General features: G+C 45.1%; 1 protein-coding gene across 3 annotated transcripts in view; it reads left to right on the plus strand.

Annotated features, from left to right (window-relative positions):
- atf6b (activating transcription factor 6 beta) overlaps window positions 1-18,513 on the plus strand; it is a 64,579-nt gene extending 46,066 nt beyond the window's left edge. For 2 of the 3 annotated variants that reach the window (XM_052043666.1, XM_052043667.1), the window contains exons 11-17: window positions 5,478-5,588; window positions 6,851-6,950; window positions 9,266-9,333; window positions 11,673-11,784; window positions 11,882-11,966; window positions 16,275-16,526; window positions 17,726-18,513. In XM_052043666.1, the coding sequence (XP_051899626.1) occupies window positions 5,478-5,588; window positions 6,851-6,950; window positions 9,266-9,333; window positions 11,673-11,784; window positions 11,882-11,966; window positions 16,275-16,526; window positions 17,726-17,748 (751 nt within the window). In that variant the 3' untranslated portion in view covers window positions 17,749-18,513. The remainder of the gene's footprint in view (window positions 1-5,477; window positions 5,589-6,850; window positions 6,951-9,265; window positions 9,334-11,672; window positions 11,785-11,881; window positions 11,967-16,274; window positions 16,527-17,725) is intronic. The other variant, XM_052043668.1, reaches the window with a different exon arrangement.
- The last annotated feature ends 2,203 nt before the right edge of the window (window positions 18,514-20,716 follow it).

The following is a 20,716-nucleotide window of genomic DNA, read 5'->3' on the forward strand; positions in this document are numbered from 1 at the left end:
AGGAGGAGGCTTGGTCCCAGATAAAACCAGGGAAAGGAGAATCCACTTGATTAGTTTCTCCATTAGGCATAGAGGACTAACACCATTTTTTTTAATTTCAAAAATAAACATTATTCATGACTTTAAAAAATACAGAGGAAGAAACTGTGCAAAAACAAAACCTTAACATTCATGGTCATTACATTCAGTAGAATAAACTTTAAAGATAAACACAAACATAACACCATTGCCACTCATGTGGGCCCCTGAGGTGAGACCCTTTTCATTGTTTGTGGGGCTTCCCCACCCAATTCTGCCCCTCCATGTGCAGTAGCAGAAGGAGCCAAGACTCTGGTCCTTCCCCACAGAGCTTTAGCATTGGCTGCCCCGAGCTTCAGTACGTCCCTCAGCACATACTCCTGCAGCCTTGACTGTGCCAGTAGGCAGCATTCCCCTACGGACATCTCGCAGTGCTGGAAGACCAAGTTTCGTGCAGACCAAAGGGTGTCCTTCACAAATTGATGACCTTCCAGCAGCACTTGATGTCTGTCTCAGTGTGTGTCCCTGGGAACAGCCGGTAGATCAGAGAGTCCTCTGTCATGCAGCTGCTGGGGATGCACTGGGACACGAACCCTTGCATCCGTCTCCACACCCTCAGCAAATCCAGTCTGCAAAGACGTGACCGTTTCTTCCCCACCGCAGCTGTCCCGAGGGTAGCGTATGTTGGGGGGTGATATGTCATCTGTAGAGGAAAGCTCTGACTGGGAGGGCACCTCTCACCACCAGTCAAGTGAGATCTTGGTGCTTGTTAGATCTGGTGATGAGGCAAACACAAAAGGGCATGGAAAGCTTTGTTTTTGCACAAAGAAGCAAACAGCAGAATGCATCTCCCTCAGGGCACGATGATGAAAGCACAAATTAGTCATGGTGATGGCAGAGTTTAGGACAGATGCTTGCACTGAGAGATCGAGCTGGGAAGGGCAGTCAGGCTGAAGCCTGTATCTGTGATTGTTCACTGTGCTTTTCAAGGATGAATGAGATTAAATGGCTTAAAAGGATTTCATCCAAATCCATAAATCCACTTTGTTTAGTTTTATTGCCAGTGTCCCAATTCGCACCTTCCCATTCATCCTGTGCTTGCTGACTCCAGGAAAAGTAATGCCTTAATTTAAAAATTCCAATCTTGTTTTCCCTCTGTGGTTGGATTCATCTGTCTCTGTGATGTCCTGTCCCTGCAATGCCCAAAGATGTGTCTGAGGCTTTGGTTATCATGCCTTGATCTTGCTTGATTTCTATCATTCCATGCTCAGCAGCCAGTTGCTTGGGCCCTGAGCTTTGAAATTTCCCTCCTTGAACCTCAATGCCTTTCATTCCTCTTTTAAGAAGCTCCTTAAAATCCTTCATTTTTAAGCAGTATTTTGATGAAGTGTCTGCGTATCTCCATGTGGGCTTCAGTCTTGGTTGACACACCTGGGACCTATTACTGTGTAGGGGACGCAAATAAATGGAAGTAGTTTAGTTTTGTACAGAGCCTGCAAGCATTTTAACTGCAGACTTTGCAGCAAATGATTGATGGTTATACATATGGTTAATAGAACATAGAACAGTACAGCATAGGAACAGGCCCTTCAGCCCACCATGTTTGTGCTTAACACAATGCTAAATTAAACTAAATTTCTTCTGCTGCACATGATCCATATCCCTCCATTCCCTGCATATTCATGTGTATATCTAAAAGCCTCTTAAATACCACTATCATATCTGCTTCCACCACCACCCCTGACAGCCCATTCCAGGCACTCACCACTCTGTGTATATTATATACAAAGAGAACTTACCCCATACATCTCCTTTAAACTTTGCCCTCTCACCTGAAATGCATGTCCTCTAGAATTTGACATTTCTTCCCAGGGGAAAAGATTCTGACTGTGTATGCCTCTCATAATTTTATAAATTTCTATCAGGTCACCCCTCAGCCTCTGATGCTCTAGAGAAAACAACCCAAGTTTGTCCAACCTCTCCTTATAATTCTTACCCTCTAATCCAGGCAGTATCCTGGTGAACCTCTTCTGCACTCTCTTAATGGAGTGACCAGAACTGCACGCAATATTCCAAGTACAGCCGAACCAAAGTTTTGTATAGCTGCAACATGACTTCCTGACTCGATGCCCTGACCAATGAAGGCAAGCATGCCGTACGTCGCCTTTACCACCCTCTCTCCTTGCGTGACCACTTTTGGGGAGCTGTGGACTTGGACCCCAAGTTCCCTCTGTACATCAGTGTTGTTAAGGGTCCAGCCATTAACTGTATATTTTTTCCTGACATTTGACCTCCCAAAGTGCAACACCTCACACTTGCCCAGATTAAACTGCTTGGTTAAAGGGCAAACATTCTTGACTATTTTCTTATGCGGTTATGTTGAGCCTCATTTTCCTTGCTTTCTTTCGATGTGCATGTTCAGACATTAAATGAGTTAAATCTGATTTACTTTGTTGAAATGATATTCTTTAATCTTCAGTAGATCTCTCAGCTGCTGCCAAGTTCCTCAGGGTTAGGCAACTGTATTTTTTAATTGTTCTGGTTTCCAAGGCAGCAGTGGATAAGCAGGTGCATTGCTTTCTGACCTTTCATCTATCGATTGCTAGTAATATTGGTGTCAAAAATTCTTTGCAGCTTTGAATTTCTAAGAAGTGAATCCTGCACTGGCTTGTTTTTAAATTTCAAACTTCTCAGTACTGAATGCTCCCTGCTCTCGCAGATGAGAGGCCTCCCTGCACTGACTACCCTCTCAGGCCAAATTCTCAGTCTTCGGATATGTTTTGTCGAGCAAAAACTCTTATTACAGGACCAATCCCCACACCAAGCCCTGTAAACAACCAAACCTGCCAATAACACATTACTACCTTGAGGTTATTGGGCCCCTTGCGTCCACCCCACCTTTCAGTGAATTTATGGCTGATGTTCCACTTCATCCAATTTTCTGTACGATGCTTGTGTTCCCTTGATTCCTTTAATGTCCAAATATCTGTCAGTCTTAATCCTGAATGCACTCAATGATGAAGATGATAGGGCAAGAGCAGTATAACTTCGAGTTGGAGTCAAGCCACTTAGCAGAGAAGTTGGGAAGCACTTCTTAAGCTAAGGATGGTCTGTGGAACACAGTCCCACAAGGGTACAATGGGCTAGGATGCTGAGACGTACTGTGGTTAAATTCTGATCTTGTAATCCATTGACACAGACCAGTGATCTGAAGACACTAGTTCACATCCCACCATGGCAGCAGGGGATTTTAAATTTGGGTTAATTAAATAACCTAGAATTTAAAAAAACAAACTTGCTGTACTATAACACTTATCTGCTTAATCAGTGTAATGTGTTATCCTTACTAGAGACCTGTTTGGCTGTAAAACCTGACCCAAACTCAGCCAGTCAGAACTCAGCCCTAGCCCAAAGTCTTGTGAACTTTCTGCTAACCAACCCCAAGTTGACCTGTTGGGCCTAGACCAGGTAGCCAAGTTCTACTGCTCAACAATGTGACTTTAGGCCCACGGCACTGCGGTTCATTGTTAACTGCCCTCTGAAATGGCCTGCTAAAATGCTTTGAGGATGGAAAATAAGTGTCCGCCATGCCAGTCTTGTGAATGAATGATTGAAGAAACTCCAAGGCAGATGAGTGGGATAGGGTTCCAGTCAGTCATAATTTGAGAGCAATTTTGAGCCCTGTATCTAAGGAAAGATGTGCCAGCTCTGGAAGGGGTCCAGAGGAAGTTCACAAGAATGACCCTGGGAATGAAAGGCTTAAGGTGTGAGGAGCGTTTGATGTCTCTGGTCCTGTACTCGATGGAGTTCAGAAGGATCTGGGTGGGGGGTGGGGGGGGGATCTCATTGAAACCCACTGGATACTGAAAGGCCTGGATAGAGTGGACGTGGAGAGGATGTTTCCATCAGTGGGAGAGTCTAGGATCCAAGGTCACAGCCTCAGAGTAAAGGGACATCCCTTTAAAGCTGAGATGACGAGGAATTTCGTCTGCCAGAGAGTGGTGAATCTGTGGAATTCGTTGCCACAGAGTGCAGCGGAGGCCAGGTCATTGGGTGCAAGGCAGAGATTGATAGGTTCTTGATTGGTAAGGGGTTTAAGGGTTATAGGGAGAAGGTGGGATGATGGGGTTGAAAAGATCAGCCATGATTGAATGGTGGAGAAGACTTGATGGGCTGAATGGCCTAATTCTGCTCCTATATCGTATGGTCTAGATAAATCCAACCTGTGGAACAGACTCAAGGGGCTGAGTAGCCTACTGCGATTCCTCAGTGTAAGCAGATCTGAAAGTCAGGTTCTGTCCCGATTTTAGACGCTGCAGTATAAAGGAAGCATTAAATTGAGAATTTTAGCAATGCTAGTTAGTGCCGTGTAATGTGTGGCCCTCATCCCACTCAGGAAACTGATCTCTTTCTGGCACACCATGAATGCAACTTAACCAGATCTGAAATTGTTTTGGAAATCCATTTTTTATACAGGTGTTGTGTGTGTGTTTGGTTCAGAAGGACTGGTGAGCTTTTTTAACTAAAACATATCTCCTTTTATCTTGTATGATGTAACAAAGCAAAGCTGAGCTAACCTGTGTGTGACTGATACCACGGACCAGCTGTAGTGGCATTTTGCACCTCTGTAATCTCTGCATCGCCTGTGCTGAGATAACCACCTCAAACGCAAGTGGGCAACACACAGGCTGCATTCCTTCCAGTCTCTCGCCAGCCTGGTTCCCTGCTGTGCACTCATTACAGCTCCTCTTGTATCAGAGTTCATTTCCACATCTTATTGTGTGACGCAGAGGCAAATTTGTTGGAAAGGCAGCAACATGGTGGGCTGCACGCAGCTTGGGTGGGCCATGTGCAACGCAGGCTCCAAAGATTGGTAATTAAAGTGTATCTGGTGAAGGTTATAGTTCACAGAAAACTTGAGGTGTGCAGCAGTCATTTGACATCTTCAAAATGTACCTTATTTACCATGCCTGATTGGTGTACTTCTCAGTGAAGGTAGGGCAGGGTGGCTCTAATTAGTATCAAAGGAACTTGTATCACAGAAAGGAGGAGGCCTACCATGACTGTGCTGTACACAAATGGGCCTCAGATTACTCGTCCCGGTCTGCAGCCCTGCCAGTCTTGCATTTTCAAGTCCTCAGCCCTGTACTGAGGTGGACCAGGGGAGAGAATCAGTTTTAACTCAATTTGAGTCAGGGGTTTCACCCACCCAGATTTGAATCAGTTATGAATGGTGTTGGCTGAAGGTTTTGCCCACTGCCAGGAACACTTGAAGAACAGCAATGAGAGAGTCTGCAGCCAAAGTGAAATTCAATGAATTCAGTAACTTAAATGCAGAGAGTGGGACGGAGGTGTAATAGTGTCCTCTGGATGTTGTTCACCCTCCACTGGAAACACGAGTGGGTAGCACTTCAGCGTTTCTGCACTCAGTTAACTGCCATCTTATCTTTCATTTCCAGCAACATTACCATGGCCTACTCCGAGGTGAAGGACCTCGTGCTTCGTGACATCGACCGCATCCTCTTCCCCTCTTCAGATTGCCGTCAGTTCAATAAGACAGAGTCACTTAGGTAGGTTTTAGGGGCAGCATTTTGAACCGCACCACATCCAGATCCTCCCTGATCCTGGGCAGGATAAGGACTGGGTTCTCAGTTTTCTCCTGAGGATGGCATCACGGTGCAATGTAAGGGATGGGGAGTGTGCAGAGACACAAGGTTGGAGTGAGGCACTGAGCTGGAACCTCAAGTGAAAGACAATGCTCCCTTTTGCTCTGATTAAAAATGAGGGGAGGTTTGCAATTAATAAGCAGGTCGCAGCCCAGCAAATATGTGTATTAAATCCTTGCCACGTTGAGAAGGGAAGTGCATTGAAAGAGAAGTGTGTGGCATTTGCTACAAGTCCGTAATGTGTGAAATGGCTCGGTGGATGATTTCTCAGCCACAGATCAGCCAAGAGGTAATTGTTGAAACAGGCTTGGAAGGGCTGAATAACACCCCCACCCCACCCTCCCATCCTCCCTCCCCATCCTCCTACCCTCCCACCCTCCCTCCCCATCCTCCCTCCCCACACCCACCTTTTCCAGTACCTCCAGAACCTATTTCTCTTCACGGGCAAATATAAAGAATTGTTTGAAATCTTCTTTGTCACACTGAATATTTGGTGCTTCCAACAAAGAAAAGTTTAACAAGGAAATGAGAGGTAGAAAGCTCTAAATTTGTCATTTTTGTTTAAGGAGAAGTGAGGGTTGTTGTGAAATATTTTCTCTGAGATGTAGTAATTGCAAGTCTTAAACATTAAGTTGCAATGAGTAAAATCCAATAGTGGGTGTTACTGACAAAGCCAAAAGGTAGTGAAAAAGCTCTTGAAAAGGTAGTGATCAGCCACAATCTTGAACTGCTGCAGACCTTCTGGGCAGCTGCTCTCACAGTGCTGTTGGACAAGGAGTTCCAGGATTTCGACACAGCAACGTTGAAGGACTGGTGATATACTTTCCTAGTTACAATGTGATGCTACTTGAAGGGGATGTTGCACCTGCTGTCCTTTTTGGTAGCAGAGATTGTAGGTTTGGGATATGTTGTTAGAGTAGCTGACACGAGCAACCAGGTGATCATACTGCAGCTACTGTGCACCGCTGGAGTGTATATTTCAGATGGTAGATGAAGTCCCAATTGAGTGAATTATATGGGCTTTGATATGTGCACCCATTCAGTTAAGTGGAAGGAATTCCATCACAACTACCTGGCAATTAGTGGACATTCTGTATATTTGGTTGGGGAGTTTCAACATGCAGATGCTGGGATAACATTGTGATTTTCTCTTGCCTCTTCTGCAGGTTGGCCGATGAGCTACGAGGCTGGGTGCACCGGCATCAAATTGACAGGACAAAATCCAATGAGAAACCAAAGCGTCAGAAGAAATTTAAACAGGGCATGGTAGGTTGGAGTTATCCAGCATTTGTACTCAAGCTGCAGGAATACGGCCAGTCCTATCATCTTACAGTTTGGAGATTGGCACGTTGATTTAATCTCACTGTTTAATTAACAGTTCATTGAACTGAAATACCCCCAGCATTCTCCACCAGAGTATATTGTATATTGGAAAATTCCTTGAGTTCCATTCGATGTGCAGACTGGTTTTATCAGCAGAAGTTAGTGCCTTTATTTATTCTTCAGAGTGCTCAGATCTGCCACTATCAAGCTGTAACAATTAACATTGACTGCTCTGATCACATGATATCTTCTCAAGTGATGAGCAGTCAATGTTAATTGTTGCAGCTTGATAGTGGCCAGGGTATCACCCTGTAGTGGGACTGACACGTTCTGATACTCTTACTCTTGCCCCTACTCACTTTCTTGTTACGGATGTGAAGCATACAGTCAGTTTTAAGCAGGGAACTCATTTTAAAATAGTCAGCCTCATTTCCAAGCTCCTTCATTGACTTCCCCTTCCTTGCCTGTTCAATCCCCTCCAACCCAAGGGGTCTCTGTGCTCTTCCAATTCTTGCACATCTGAGTTTCCTCATGGTGCCAGGCCACTGTGACCTTTCTAGAATCAAGCAAACTTTGGAAGATTGTAAAATCGCCTCCCTCAACCACTCTGCTTCTCTCCTTCCTCTCTTTGGCCAGGCTGCTGATCCACTGTGCTCCTTGTTGTGGCTCAGTGGAAAATGTTATTGCACCACTTAAAGATGCAGAAATTGTTTACAATGTGCTCAGTTCTTTTGAAACTTGTGCCTTAAGTGTCATAACAGACTACTGTGCCAAAATGACCAGTATCTGTCATTTCCTGAGCCCCTTCACAAACTGAGATACCAACCAGATACTGACTTTTTTTAAAAAAAAGCCAGCAACAAAAGCACTTCTTGAAATTATTGGCACTCAGCAGGCACGGTAGTGTAGCTGTTAGCATAATGCTATTACAGTGCCAGCGACCTGGGTTCAATTCCGGCCACTGTCTGTAAGGAGTTTGTACGTTCTCCCTGTGTCTGCGTGGATTTCCTCTGGATGCTCCAGTTTCCTCCCACATTCCAAAATAAGACGTATGGGTTAGGACGTTGTGGGCATGCTATGTTGGCTCCAGAAGCGTGGCGACACTTGCGGGATGCTCCCAGAACAGTCTACGCAAAAGGTGCATTTCACTGTGTGTTTTGATGTACATGTGACTAATAAAGATATCTTATCTGCTATATTGCTCTTCATAAGAATGCAAGAAATAGGAATGGGATTGGGCTGCCTGGTCCCTCCAACCTGCCCTGCTATTCAGGACTAATCTGATCATGGCCTCTACTTCACTTTCCTGGCTGTTTGCCACAATGCTTGACTCTATTGTCCAAAGATCTGCTTATCCCAGCCCTTCCTGGGCAAAGTCTGAAGACTAAACTGCACACCAATTTCTGCAGATAAATTACTCTTCTGTGTATCAATGTTCAAAGGGCAAGGAAGGTAGACTAAGAAATAATCTCATCCTCCCAGAACCCCATGGATCTTCACAGCTGGTGAATTGCTTTAAGGTTCAGCAAATGTCTTCCACGTCCATGTCAGAACCTCCCAATGCAACTTTTACAGCCACTGAAAGTGTGGTCACTGGAGTAAGCTCCCACAAACAACAGTGATAACAACTGGATCAACTGTTTTGGTGATCTCATCAAGTGTTAAACATTGGTTATCTGGGACAATGAGGAGAGCTCCCCTGTGAATCAGGTTTATTATCACTGACATATGACATGAAATTTGTTGTTTTGCGGCTGCAGTACAGTGCAAAGGTATAAAAATCTATAAATTACAAAAACACATAGTGCAAAATAAAAGGAGTAATGAGCTAGTGGTAATGGATCATTCAGAATTCTGATGGAGGAGGGGAAGAAGCTGTTCCTGGATCATTGAGTTTGGGTCTTCAGGCTCCTGTGAAACAGTGACCTTGGGATCTTTCATGCCCACTTAAGAGAGCTGATGGGATCTTGGTTTATTTGAAAGACAGCATCTCCAGCAGTGCAGCATTCTCTCAGTTCCACACTGGAGTGTCAGCCTGGGCTTTGTGGACCAATCTCTGCATCCATTGCTCTTGACTTGGAGGCAAAGGGCCATACACTGAGCCTGATGCTTGACCAGCATTTAGTTGGTTGACTCTTGCACACCAGGATGGAGAGGCATGGCCTTTTCACTTTGGACGTGTCTGATTTTCCTGGGAAAGAAGGCTGATTTTCATCCACCATTTTATTTGTTAATCACTATTGTGGTCTCTTTTGCAGCGGTCACAGCAGAGGAAAATCAATCTGCCTCGCTTTATTCCTGTTCAGTCTGCAGACACGGACACAAGGTGAGTGGTGACCATCCTTAATCTTAAACTGGTAACTAGTGGAAACAATTGCACTAAAGCAACATCCTTGCCTTATTATCATATTTTACTGAGGGAAGATAAATGGTTGAGGCTTGAGACATGATAATTAAACTTTCATATGTGAGAGATGAAAGATATTTATCCCATGTGTGTTTATCTTCCAAAGCTGCCTGAGGCAGCGGTGGTGTAACATTGCAGATAAAAGACTTTGCCTCGTACTCATCAATATCATCTTCATTTTAGTAGGAACTGATTGAGACAGTGTTCTCTCCTAGAATTTGTGCTTTGGATGGTGAACCTCATTGACTGTGTTTCCTTACTTATTCTACCCTCGATTCAAATGGAGCTTGTTTTAAGAGATCATTTTCTCCTTTGTGTTAATCCCTATATTTATCCCTCTCCACTTCCCCTTTCTTTTCCTTGAGATGGTTTCCATAGTTTACCAGGAACAGAAGCAGATGCAAATGGGGTTCCAAAGCCCAGTCCATTGTTAATCTTGTCTACCTATTCAGATAAGATGGTAAATCTCAGCTCCTCTACACCCTGTAAGGTGGACATAAAAGATCCACAGCTACACAGATGACCAAGGGGAGTTCTACCATGGTCCTGGGGATATTAGATAACACTCAGTCAATAGGTTTAAAACAAAGTTACCTAGTCAGTATCACTATTGGTTGTGAGCATCGACCATGTTCTGTAAAATACTCCATTCATTGTAAAGTGCCCTGGTACATCCCAAGGTGCAAACTTGCGTTTTTATCAATGCTCACACATTCTTGAAAGAGTTAAAAAGGGATGCATAGCACAGTGGTCATGTTGTGGCCAAGTCTTCATCAATCTGGACCATTGATCCGGAGACTTCAATGTGAATGAAGACACTGACGCCCTGGTGCAGGGTTTCAACCCGAAACATGAACAATTCCTTTCCTCCCATGGATGCTGCTCGACCCACGAGTTCTTCCAGCAGATTGTTTGTTGATTAAATTTGAATTGCCCCATGGCAGCTGAGAACTTAAGTTACTTATTAAGTAAATTGGAAATAAAAAGCTGGGCTTGATGATTGTGACTATAAAACTAGACGACTGTTGTAAAACACTGGCTGGTTTATTAATACCCTTCAGGCCTTGCATAATCTGGCCTATACATGACTCCAGTCCCACCTCAGTGTGTCTGTTAACTGCTGTCTCAAATCACCCAGTGAAATGCTCAGTGCAGATGAAAAGCTAGTCAGAAAATGCTGACCTCCTCAATGACTGAATAAACAAAAAGGTTTTAACTAGCAAGGTGCCAAAGCAAATTTGTTCAAATGCATTTAAATTCTACTGTTACATCAACAAATCATTCCTGACAACCTTGAATATTCATTGGTTTACTCAAACACAGCTGTACAATGACTTTGGCACCCCTGAGATGCCTGTCCAGCTACTGATTATACAGTGATACCTCTGCCGCCTTCCAACACCACCCCCAACATCCACCAAACGCAATTGTCCAACCACTATAGTCATCAACAGTGCCCCCTCTAAACATCGCTTCCTGGAGATGGCCTGGACTAAACTCTGGGTGTTTGTAACAAGAACACTATGGAGTGGGAGTCGCTAGTAAGAACTGCAGAGACAGAAGAGTCCTAAACCCAAGTGGTTCCACTAACAGAGGCAGCACTGGTGGGAGCAGCAGTGTAAGGGCATGTGGTCTGGATAGGTGTCCAAGGGAGGATGTGTGTTCCTCCAGCATCTTGTGTGTTGTTCCAGATTCCAGCATCTGTAGGAGACCAGTATCTTCTGGTCTGCTTCTGGGCCTGGCCAGGGTCGACATTCACAAGTCCAGACGGCGGGCTGTCGAGGAGTCGGTCCAAACTGCCTGTAAACCTCACAAGGATACATCTGTGCCTTGGTGCCCATGGAGAGGGAGCACTGGCTCACTGGAGTCTCTGGAACCAGTGAGCACTGCAGGGATTGTATTTGGATCTAAAATTATTGAGAGCATTGTAAATAATTAAATAAATAGGATGATGATTGAATGTTAAGTAACATTGCTTGTAGTGAAAGTGTTGAGTTGAACGTATTCACTTAACGCTTTCCTTACAAGCAATGTTACTTAACATTTATATATCCTGGAATTTTTTAAAAAATGGTATATTTTGAAAAAACCTGCAGAGTGGCAATTCCACACCGTGCCCCCCACCACCACCACCCCACCCACCCCCCCTTCCCCCCCCCCCCCCCCCCCCAACCCCCGGCCGTTGTGCTGCTGCTTCCCCTATCTGTGCACTATGTTGCATTGCCTCATTGTTTTCATACGTTCTGCTTGTTGAACAGGTTAACCTCAAGTCAGCTGCAGGTGTACCAGAGCCCTGAGCAGAGTTACTATGACTTCATGGATGCCATTGACAGGAGGGAAGACACCTTCTACGTGGTTTCTTTCCGAAGGGTAACTATTATATGCTCAGCACTTTCTGTGTCTACATGTGGTGTTGGTGGGATCAGGTTGTCACCTACATCCTAACTTTGTGCTCTACTCTCTGCAGGACCACCTGCTGTTGCCAGCCATCAGCCACAACAAGACCAACAGACCAAAGATGTCCCTGGTCATGCCAGCCATGCCAGTGAATGGTAAGCATTTTGCCCTGCTCCTGATACCCCCATTGTGTATCAGTTTAAAATGGAGCTGAATGGTCTGAATATCACCTAATTTATAGCCTAGAACCAGCCATTCAACCACCAGCACACACTAGCCTCTACTGCCCCTACAGGAGACTGACCACAATAATCTGGGCAGATCCTCCAGTGCAGTACTGAGGGACTATCACATTGTCACAGGTGCAGTCTTTGAGACGAGCTGTTAAACTTCTGTCCTTCTCGGGTGGATGGAAAAGATCCCATTGCTGCTGTTTTGAAGAAGAGCGGGGGAGTTCTTGGTGGGCTTATTCATAAGCCAATATTTCTTTAAAAGAAATGGACAGCCTGTTCATTGTCACATTGCTGACGATAGGATCACGAGGAACAAATGATCTGCTCTGACGCAGGGTTTTGACAATTCCTTTCCCCCCATAGATGCTGCTCGTCGCAGTGTTCCTCTAGCGTTCTGGTTTTTCTGCTCCAGATTCCAGCATCTGCAGTCTCTTGTGTCTCCACAGGATCATGAGGATTGGCTGCCAGGTTTCCCGTGATACTGCAGTGACTACATCTCAAAAGTGCGTCATTGGTTGTAACGCACTTTGGGATGTTCTGAAAGGGATATGAAAAGTGCTATAGAAGTGAAGGATGTTCACACGATTAATATAAAGTTCTATTCTTTGTGTGTCCCTTGTGTGTGTTGTTCCTGTTTCCCTGAAATTTATCCCTGCTGTTCACCTCAACCACTCCCTGCAGGAGTAAGTTTCGCATTCTCGCTGGAAGTGCTCGACAGGTCAAGCAGCATCCCTGGGGAAAAGAACAGACTTAACTTTTCAGGTTGAAAGTGCAGGTCAGCAAGTGCCCGCTCTTGACAGCGACCAGTTTCTCTCCTTGACAGGGAGTAGAAAAGCTTTGTGTCTGGAACTAGTTGATACTGTTTCATAACCTGTGGCTTTGGGCGGTCCAGTGTGTGAGTTTTTTGTGTTGTTCTTCTGAGAAATCGTTCAGCCTGGATGTTCCTTTGTTTGGCAAAATCTCAAATGGAAGGAAAAGCTGGATGCCTCAGGGTTAGTGAGAGTTGAGTGAATTAGACCACATGCAGGCTGTAATGTGAGTCAAAGCAGCTTCTTATAATGGAGAGTTGGTAGGGATTGTTTGTTGAAAATTTATCCACGCCGTGTTTTTGTTCTGATGTTTTATTCACTTCCTTTCACTCTTAACTCGTTATTTTCCAATTTAAAAGTATTTCCTAATTCTCTCAACATTGGTTTGTTCAGGCATTCAGCTTCAGTTGCTATTTCTGATGTACTTTCAGGATAAGGAGACACAGACTGCAGATGCTGAAATCTAGAGCAACAAACAAAATGCTGGAGGGATTCGGTGGGTCGGGCAGCATCTGTGGAAGGAAGTGGACGGTCGACATTTCAGGTCAAGACCCTTCAGCTCGATCCAGATGAAGAGTCTAGACCAGAAACGTCGATTGTCCATTTGCCTCCACAGATACTGCCTGACACGCTGAGTTCCTCCAGCAATTTGTTTAATACTCTCAGGACAACTCCAGCCTTATGCCCCTCTCTATTAACAATCTTCAGCCCAACCCCACCCTGTCTCTAATCTCGTCCAGCCTTGCACCCATTCCTATCTCTGCAACGTCCTCTCTGTCCTTCTCTATCTCTCTAACTGACCCTCGAACCTACACTGTGTCTCGCCTTCTATAGCGTACAACTCTGTGCACCACTTTGGAACAGTAACTTCCTCCAGCTCTACAATCCTTTTTCCTGTAACCGTCTATGACTCTGCACCATTGGCAGTGGTTCCTTGCACTCTCCAAACCTCACCTTTGCAATTCCCTCCTGACACAGCTCCACTTCTCTCTCATCCCCAAGAACATACTTGTTTTGTGAAGGTGCCTCTGTGCTGCTCAGTGTTGTATTTCATCTCATCTTACTCCTATTAAGAATCTCGGTTCGGATGAGGGTACTGGTCAGCAGTTTGGGGCAAGTTGTTGCTTTTTGTTCCTGGGTCCTAAACACAGCCATGATGACGTGTGGCCCCAAAAGGTGGCTGCAAAAGTCTGTGGCTGTCCTCAGTAATGGGCTGTACATTCTATAGGCACAAGAGCATTCGGGCTTGTACAGACGGGTAATAACAATTTGCACAATGAGTTGGCTTTGTTTCATGTTCCCTTTGCCTGCCAGTGTACTGCCATCACCTCATAATGACATAATCTCCCAGCTCCCTTCAGGAAGAGGAGTCTACTCTGGTGAATGGGTTAATAAACCCAAGGTCACAGGTTTAAAATCATTGTTAGAGGGATCAGAAGGGGCACATGCAGACTGGCATGACCCCTCTCGAGCTCGCTGTACAAGTCATTAGCAGTCAATCAACTTCTAAATGCCTTAATTACCTCCTCCCAGGGTTATATGAGACGCTGCACGTGCCCCTCTCAATTTGGTTTCATGTGTGAAGACAGCTCTGGCCATTGATCATCCCTGAGGGTTGGGCACCAGTTTTATGGGCCTCTGTGAGAGGCTCCTGGATCACTGCAGGTTATATACCATGTTGTTCTGCACATGAGGCTTCTAGATCACTGCAGAGTTATACACTGTATTTGCATACTTAGTACAAATCTCTAGCATGCATAGCTTGGGGGAGTTCTGCCTGACTGATACTTTTGTGCTTACTGGTGGTGCTAGTGGACTGACTGGTGTTTCTGTGCTTATTGTTGGTGCTGGTGGTCATGTGTGCATCAATGGTTGGAGATTAAACCACCTTGTCACTTTCGGTATGCTGGGATTCCACAGTTAATAAACCAATTCAGACTCTGTTAGAAAGATCATTGAGATCCATTCCACCAAGTTGTAACTGTGTCCTCTGTGCTAAATCCACAGTGCAAAACTGTTCTCTCCCACTCTTTGAGAATACTGGGAATAAACATATTGATTTAATTGCAGAGATGTTTGCTGTAGGATATCGCAGGTTCTCATACACAGCCGTAAAGTTTGTGTTTTCAGAACGCATTTAATGACCTCATTCCCAAAGTACAAAGTGTTGTAATTTGGGACTACAGTTCATGTCCAGCAAGCTCCCACAAGCAGCAGTGGGTTATTTTTGCAATGTTGGTTGAAAGATGATTATATCAAACAAGTAACTACCGTGCTCATTTTTTTTAAGAAGCATGGTTTCACGAGATGTTGTACGTCCACCCAAGAGGAAAGATTAATGTCTTGTACAAAGGATGACGCCTCTAACAGTGCAGCACTCCCTCACCATTACATTGGGAGTGTAAGCCCAGACTTGTGTGCTCCCTGAAGTAAGAATGCCATTCTGATGAAGGGTCTTTGAACTGAAACATTAATTCTATTTCTCGTTCCACAGAGGTAGCCTGACCTGTTGAGTATTTCCAGCATTTTTTGTTTTTATCTTAGATTTCCAGCATCTGCAGTTTTGTTGATTGGCATTCATGATCTTCTCACTCTTTGGCAGGAAGACATGCATCATACATCTATACGTGCTTTTTTTAAATAACACAGTTGATCTCACAATGTGTGTGTCTCTGAATAGGCCAGCATTTACTGTCTGTCCTAAATTCTCCCTGAACTGAAGCTCTTTAGGGGTCAGTAAGAGTCAACTACACTGCTGTGGGTCTTGAGCCACTTGTAGACCAGACTGGAGGGATGGCAAAGATATCAGTGAGCAAGATTGGGTTGTCTAATGGTGCATTATTTTTACGGTCACTGTTATAAAAGTTCACTTAATTAGCTTGATTTAAATACTCAGCTGCCGTCGTGGGTTTATGAATCATTAATTAAGGAGGTTAAGCGCTCCTCCATAAAGCTGAGGTTGGGACTTGGTCAAGCACCTTGAAATTGAGATGATTGAATTTTTGTTTAATGGTGTCAGGGTGATGGAACCTCAATGGTAACATGGAACTAAGATACAACATCTGATTTTTGAATACAGATCAGGCTGAACTAGGCACCTGATCCTAAACATGGCACTTGCTATTCTATGGGGTAGAAAGTTAGCCAAGTGGTGAAATTGAGCAGTGTCAGAGCAGGTGGCTGTGATCTGGTGCAATAAACAATCTGCTGAAGGAATGGTGGTAGTGGAAACGCTCATCATGGTTAAAATATACCTGGCTGATGACTGCAAGGGCTGTAACCTTCAGGGCTGGGCACTGGGAAGTGGGGGCAGTCTGGGTAACTCCACCTCTGGGCAGCCTGGACCAAGTGGCTGCTTCCTATGTCTTCAATATCTCTGGTGTGGTTAATGTGCCCTGTGCTGTTTGTCCCCCTCTTCCAGAGAGCCTGTACAACACCACGCAGGGCTATGAGGTGATGATGCAGATCGACTGTGAGGTGATGGACACCAGAATCATCCAGATCAAGAGCTCATCTGTGCCGCCCTCCCTCCGCCAACCCCAGGACAACAGGACCAGCTCCTTCCACTCCCACAGTGGAGCCAGCAGGTCACCCAGCCCAGGTGGGCTTCAACCTCGCCCGCAAACCGTCACTGCGCCCAGCAGCAAGGACTCCCTGTACCTCTCTGCAGAAGGTGAAGTGTAGCAGCAGGGATTCCCTGAAGTGGGAGCCTCCCTTCCCTGACCCTCCTCAAAGCAAGTGTATATGGGAACTTGAGATTTTTTTTAGTTGTTCCTTCCCTCACAGCCCTCGGAAGCTCTTTTAAAAACAGTTCTAATTGTCACTGACTTTTACAGACAATACTGGGTGCGAGGTGGATGGGATTGTGTTTGGAGGCAAAGAGGTGAGCCCAGATCTGGTGTTTTCAAAAGACCTGCCCATGCCTTTTGGAATACCCAGGAACCAAAACAAGCTGGGCACCTTCGCACCTTGGAACCATGCCCGGCACTGCCACCTCACCATCTGGAGTTCTGGTCCTCGATCGAACCCTGAGGGACAGTGAGGCAAACATTCCACGGGGTTTGCACTAATTTCGAGCAATTCCTTCAGCGTTGACTGTGAAATATTTCTGCTCAGAAAAAAATTCTATGGGAAGAGAGCCCAGCACTGTTTTATTGGAAGTGAGGGAATCGGCAGTTTTGGAAAATTCATCATTCTGCCCACCACATATAACCAGTCTTTATCATCATTTTGTGCACTGTACAGCTGTTATGACCCCTTTATGTTGTATTTATGGGGCTGGGCTTTGGTTTGCGGGGTTGCAGGGAGGGACAGGAATACCAGTGCACTACATATGTTGTAGAGTGCTACGAGGTGACGGCTGGGATCCGTCGCTTGTACGTGGGAGAAGTTCAATTCCAACACAGACCCAATAGATCTGACACAGGAAAGCCTTACAAGTTGCTAACCTGATCTGTACAGCAAAAGCCTGGTCAAACTATTACATTTCTTTAAATCCGTTCTGACCAGGCACGGCCAACAAGTTCAAACTCATCCCTGTTTATTGTCTCCAAACTGTTTATTCACTTTCAGAAAAAATTCGTCAAACCTGTTCAGTGTGTTCACATTTCCATGACCATGTGAAGCAGAGGATGGGGGTTTTGCTGTAAACATGTGCATAGCATGTTTGGTTTCTATCATGTAGCCATTCTGTTAATTGGTAATTTTGTGAGGGTGTGGATGTGTGTGTGTGTGTGTGTGTGTGTGTGCATATCTTTTGTGTAGCTCATGTTTTTTTTAAATGTTATATTTTGTCATTAATTCCGAATCAAGGGTACCTTACTGCAGTCCTCAGTAATCGGCACTGCAAAAAATAATTCCCTTCTCTTACAGTGGCAATGTGGTCCCTGGGCTGAGATTGAACATGCTGCATTTGAGGGACCTGCTCTAAAGGGGAGAGCTTGCATAGCTGATCTCTGAAGGATGAAGAGAAGAGAAATTAGCACAATGGTGTCACTCTGAGCTGTAGAGTCACCACCAAGTCACGCAGACTACCTGTGTCACTAAAATGGAATCATCAGTGAACAGGGTGCAGGTGTGATACCATGCCAGGTTGTTAACCGGCCTCTCTCTCTGTGTATATAAGCCTAAAGTTGTGATTTTTTTAAAAAAATTATGTAATTTATTATTTAACCATGTTTCTTTGTGTGGAGTGTTCAGGCTTGGTTGACAGAGTTTAACGATAGTCTGACCCAGAAGTGTGCCAAGTTCCTCTGCCTACATTAGCCCTCCCCTCTGTACTGCACTTACCCTGCCCCCTTCTTCCCACAAACCATTCCTCTCCCCTTTTGGTGAACTCCAGAGCCAGGCCCTGAATGGAAAGTATATATAGTATTTTTGTTTGTGACTACAGCGGAAAATATTAGTTAAAAATTCTTGTTGTGCCTGTTTAGTTGTCAGGCCTTAATGTTGAAGGACCCTTGGCTGCCCTCACATTGATATCACTGGGAAGTCAGTGAGCCTGGAATGTTCTTCAGCTGTGTTGCGGCCCTGATGTGTGTTGGGGATATTGCACCAGTGGAGTATCTTGGCTAGCAACAGAAGGAAACCATTTGGCACCTGAGCCCACTCACTCATTCAGCTAGATTGCACCTGCTCTGTAGCTCATTTCTGTAACCGTGACTCTCACATACTCTGTCTCGGGAAAATGTTACTTCACTTTTAAGGTGATCTGGAATAGTGTTCGTATTCACTTTGTGCTTCCCCTAGTGGGTCCTTGTTTCTCTTCAAATGTTCTATGCTAAATTGGAGTTTCTACAGAAAGGGGAGACTGGAGATGCTGGGGCTTTCTCCTTTGAACATGGAAAGTAGAAGAGTTCAAAATCACAAGGGGTTTGGACAAAGCTAAAATAGAATTGTTTCTAGTGCCAATGAATCAGTGACCAAGGCACAAGTGGAAGGTAAACATCTGAAGGTGGGGTACCGTGCTGTTGAGCCTTTTAAATTTGGAGCTCCATTATTGTGCTGTATTATTGAAGCTTGGAAGTTTAATGGAGAAACAAAGGACTGCAAATGCTGGAATCTAGATGAGAAACATTATGATGCTGGAGGAACTCAGCAGGCCAGGCAGCATCCGTGGAGAAAAGCAGGTGGTCAACGTTTTGTGTCAGGACCCTTTGACTTCCAGTGTTTTGGAAGTTTAATGCTTCCTTTTGGAATGGAGGGAGCAGAGGATGGCACACAAAGGCATGGTTAGCTTGCTAAATCAGTATTCTCTCATTGCAGTTCCATAAATCTATTATTGACTGCTACCCTCATGCTGAGGAATTAAAGGCTAGGACTGTTGCTTTCACTTAGCCGAGTGTGATGTTACTTATCTGAGAAGCTGCGTATAAAACATCCATCTCATTCTAGCGTTGCTGTTACACCCAGGCCTACCCCCCCCCCCCCAACACTTCCCCTCTCCACATCCCCCATCCCTTCTTTATTTGGTTTGCCCTCAAACACATCCCTGCTCTTTACCTTGACCACTCTCCATGGGAGAATGTTCCACATTCTCACTGGCCTCCAGGGAAAGAATTTAGTTTAAATTTAAACTTAATTAGTTTAAATAATTCCTGATTATATTTGTCAGTGACAGGCCCCTAAACCTGTTCTGAAAGTTATCGACTTGAGTCAGTTTGAGAACTGGAGGTTGGTCCTGAGGGTGGCTGGAGAAGTTACAGGTTTCAGATAAACACTTTGAGATACTTTGTGAAGTCCACTGCGGTTGAGGTCAGTTGTTTCTCATTCCCTCCAAATCCAAGGTGCCAATAATTTGCACCCTTACTGGTACCCAGAGGATCATTGAATCATAAGGCAGAAGGAGCCCATTTGGCCCATTGCGTCAGTGCATTTGGAAGAGCATTCCAGCCTTCTCCCGCCTTCCAGCCCTACAGGTCATGGCTCTTCAAACACATACCCAGGAGCCGTTTGACTGTGATGAGGGCTTCTGCCTTTCTCAGGCAGTAGTTCCAGATCCCAACTTACCCCATATGGAAAAAATTTTTAATTGTTTCCCTTCTGAACCATGACAAATGTTGATCGTGGATTTGTCAAGTTTCCATCCTTTGATGTATCTCGCTCTAGAATACCTGTTTTCCCTGAAGTTGCATCTCCTTGATTTTTGATGCTCTCAGGAATTCACTAATGTCTCCAGAATTGCCTGGGTAACATTTATGGACCAAATGCATTGTACCAGGGCTTAGAATCGTATCTCCTGACTTGCACTTTGATCCGATGCAGTTTCCTTTCTGGAGTGGTTGGATGGGTTTGAGGGCTGATAGCAGTGAACTCTCGGCCCAGTCCCTTCCACTGCCCTGACCATTTAGGCCAAAGACCCCCAGTACAGCAGCCTGATAATTGCTGGGGATGGAATCTGGTTCAACGTTTCCAGTGAAACTTCTAGGGGGCAAATGTGCTCAGGGGAACTAGTGCAGGAAGTAAGCAAACCACCCCTTACCTTGTGGGGGAGGCTGGAGGATGCCATTCATCCCCTTGGTCTAATCCCACCATCCAAACCTCCTGTTCCCTATTTGTTGAGCACACAGTCTACCAGTTGGGCCGCGTGTAAGGGAAACCCCTGAATTTCCACTTATCCCAGAACCAATGATTTGGGTCAATTGGTGGTGGGTGGATGGTTTGCAGGTTTTCCTCCCTCTCCACACCGCCCCCCCCCCCCCCCCCCCCCTGCCAAATGTAAGGGAGTGCTGCTCGACACCCCCAGTGATTAATTATAAGGTCATATTTCCTTGTCTGCCCTACCCACCCCACCCCAGGTGGTAATTTCTCTTTCCACCAATTGACTCTTTGGTCATCTTCATCACCTGAATCAGATCGCCACCT

The sequence above is a fragment of the Pristis pectinata genome, chromosome 34, assembly GCF_009764475.1.
Source record: "Pristis pectinata isolate sPriPec2 chromosome 34, sPriPec2.1.pri, whole genome shotgun sequence".
Lineage (NCBI taxonomy): Eukaryota > Metazoa > Chordata > Chondrichthyes > Rhinopristiformes > Pristidae > Pristis > Pristis pectinata.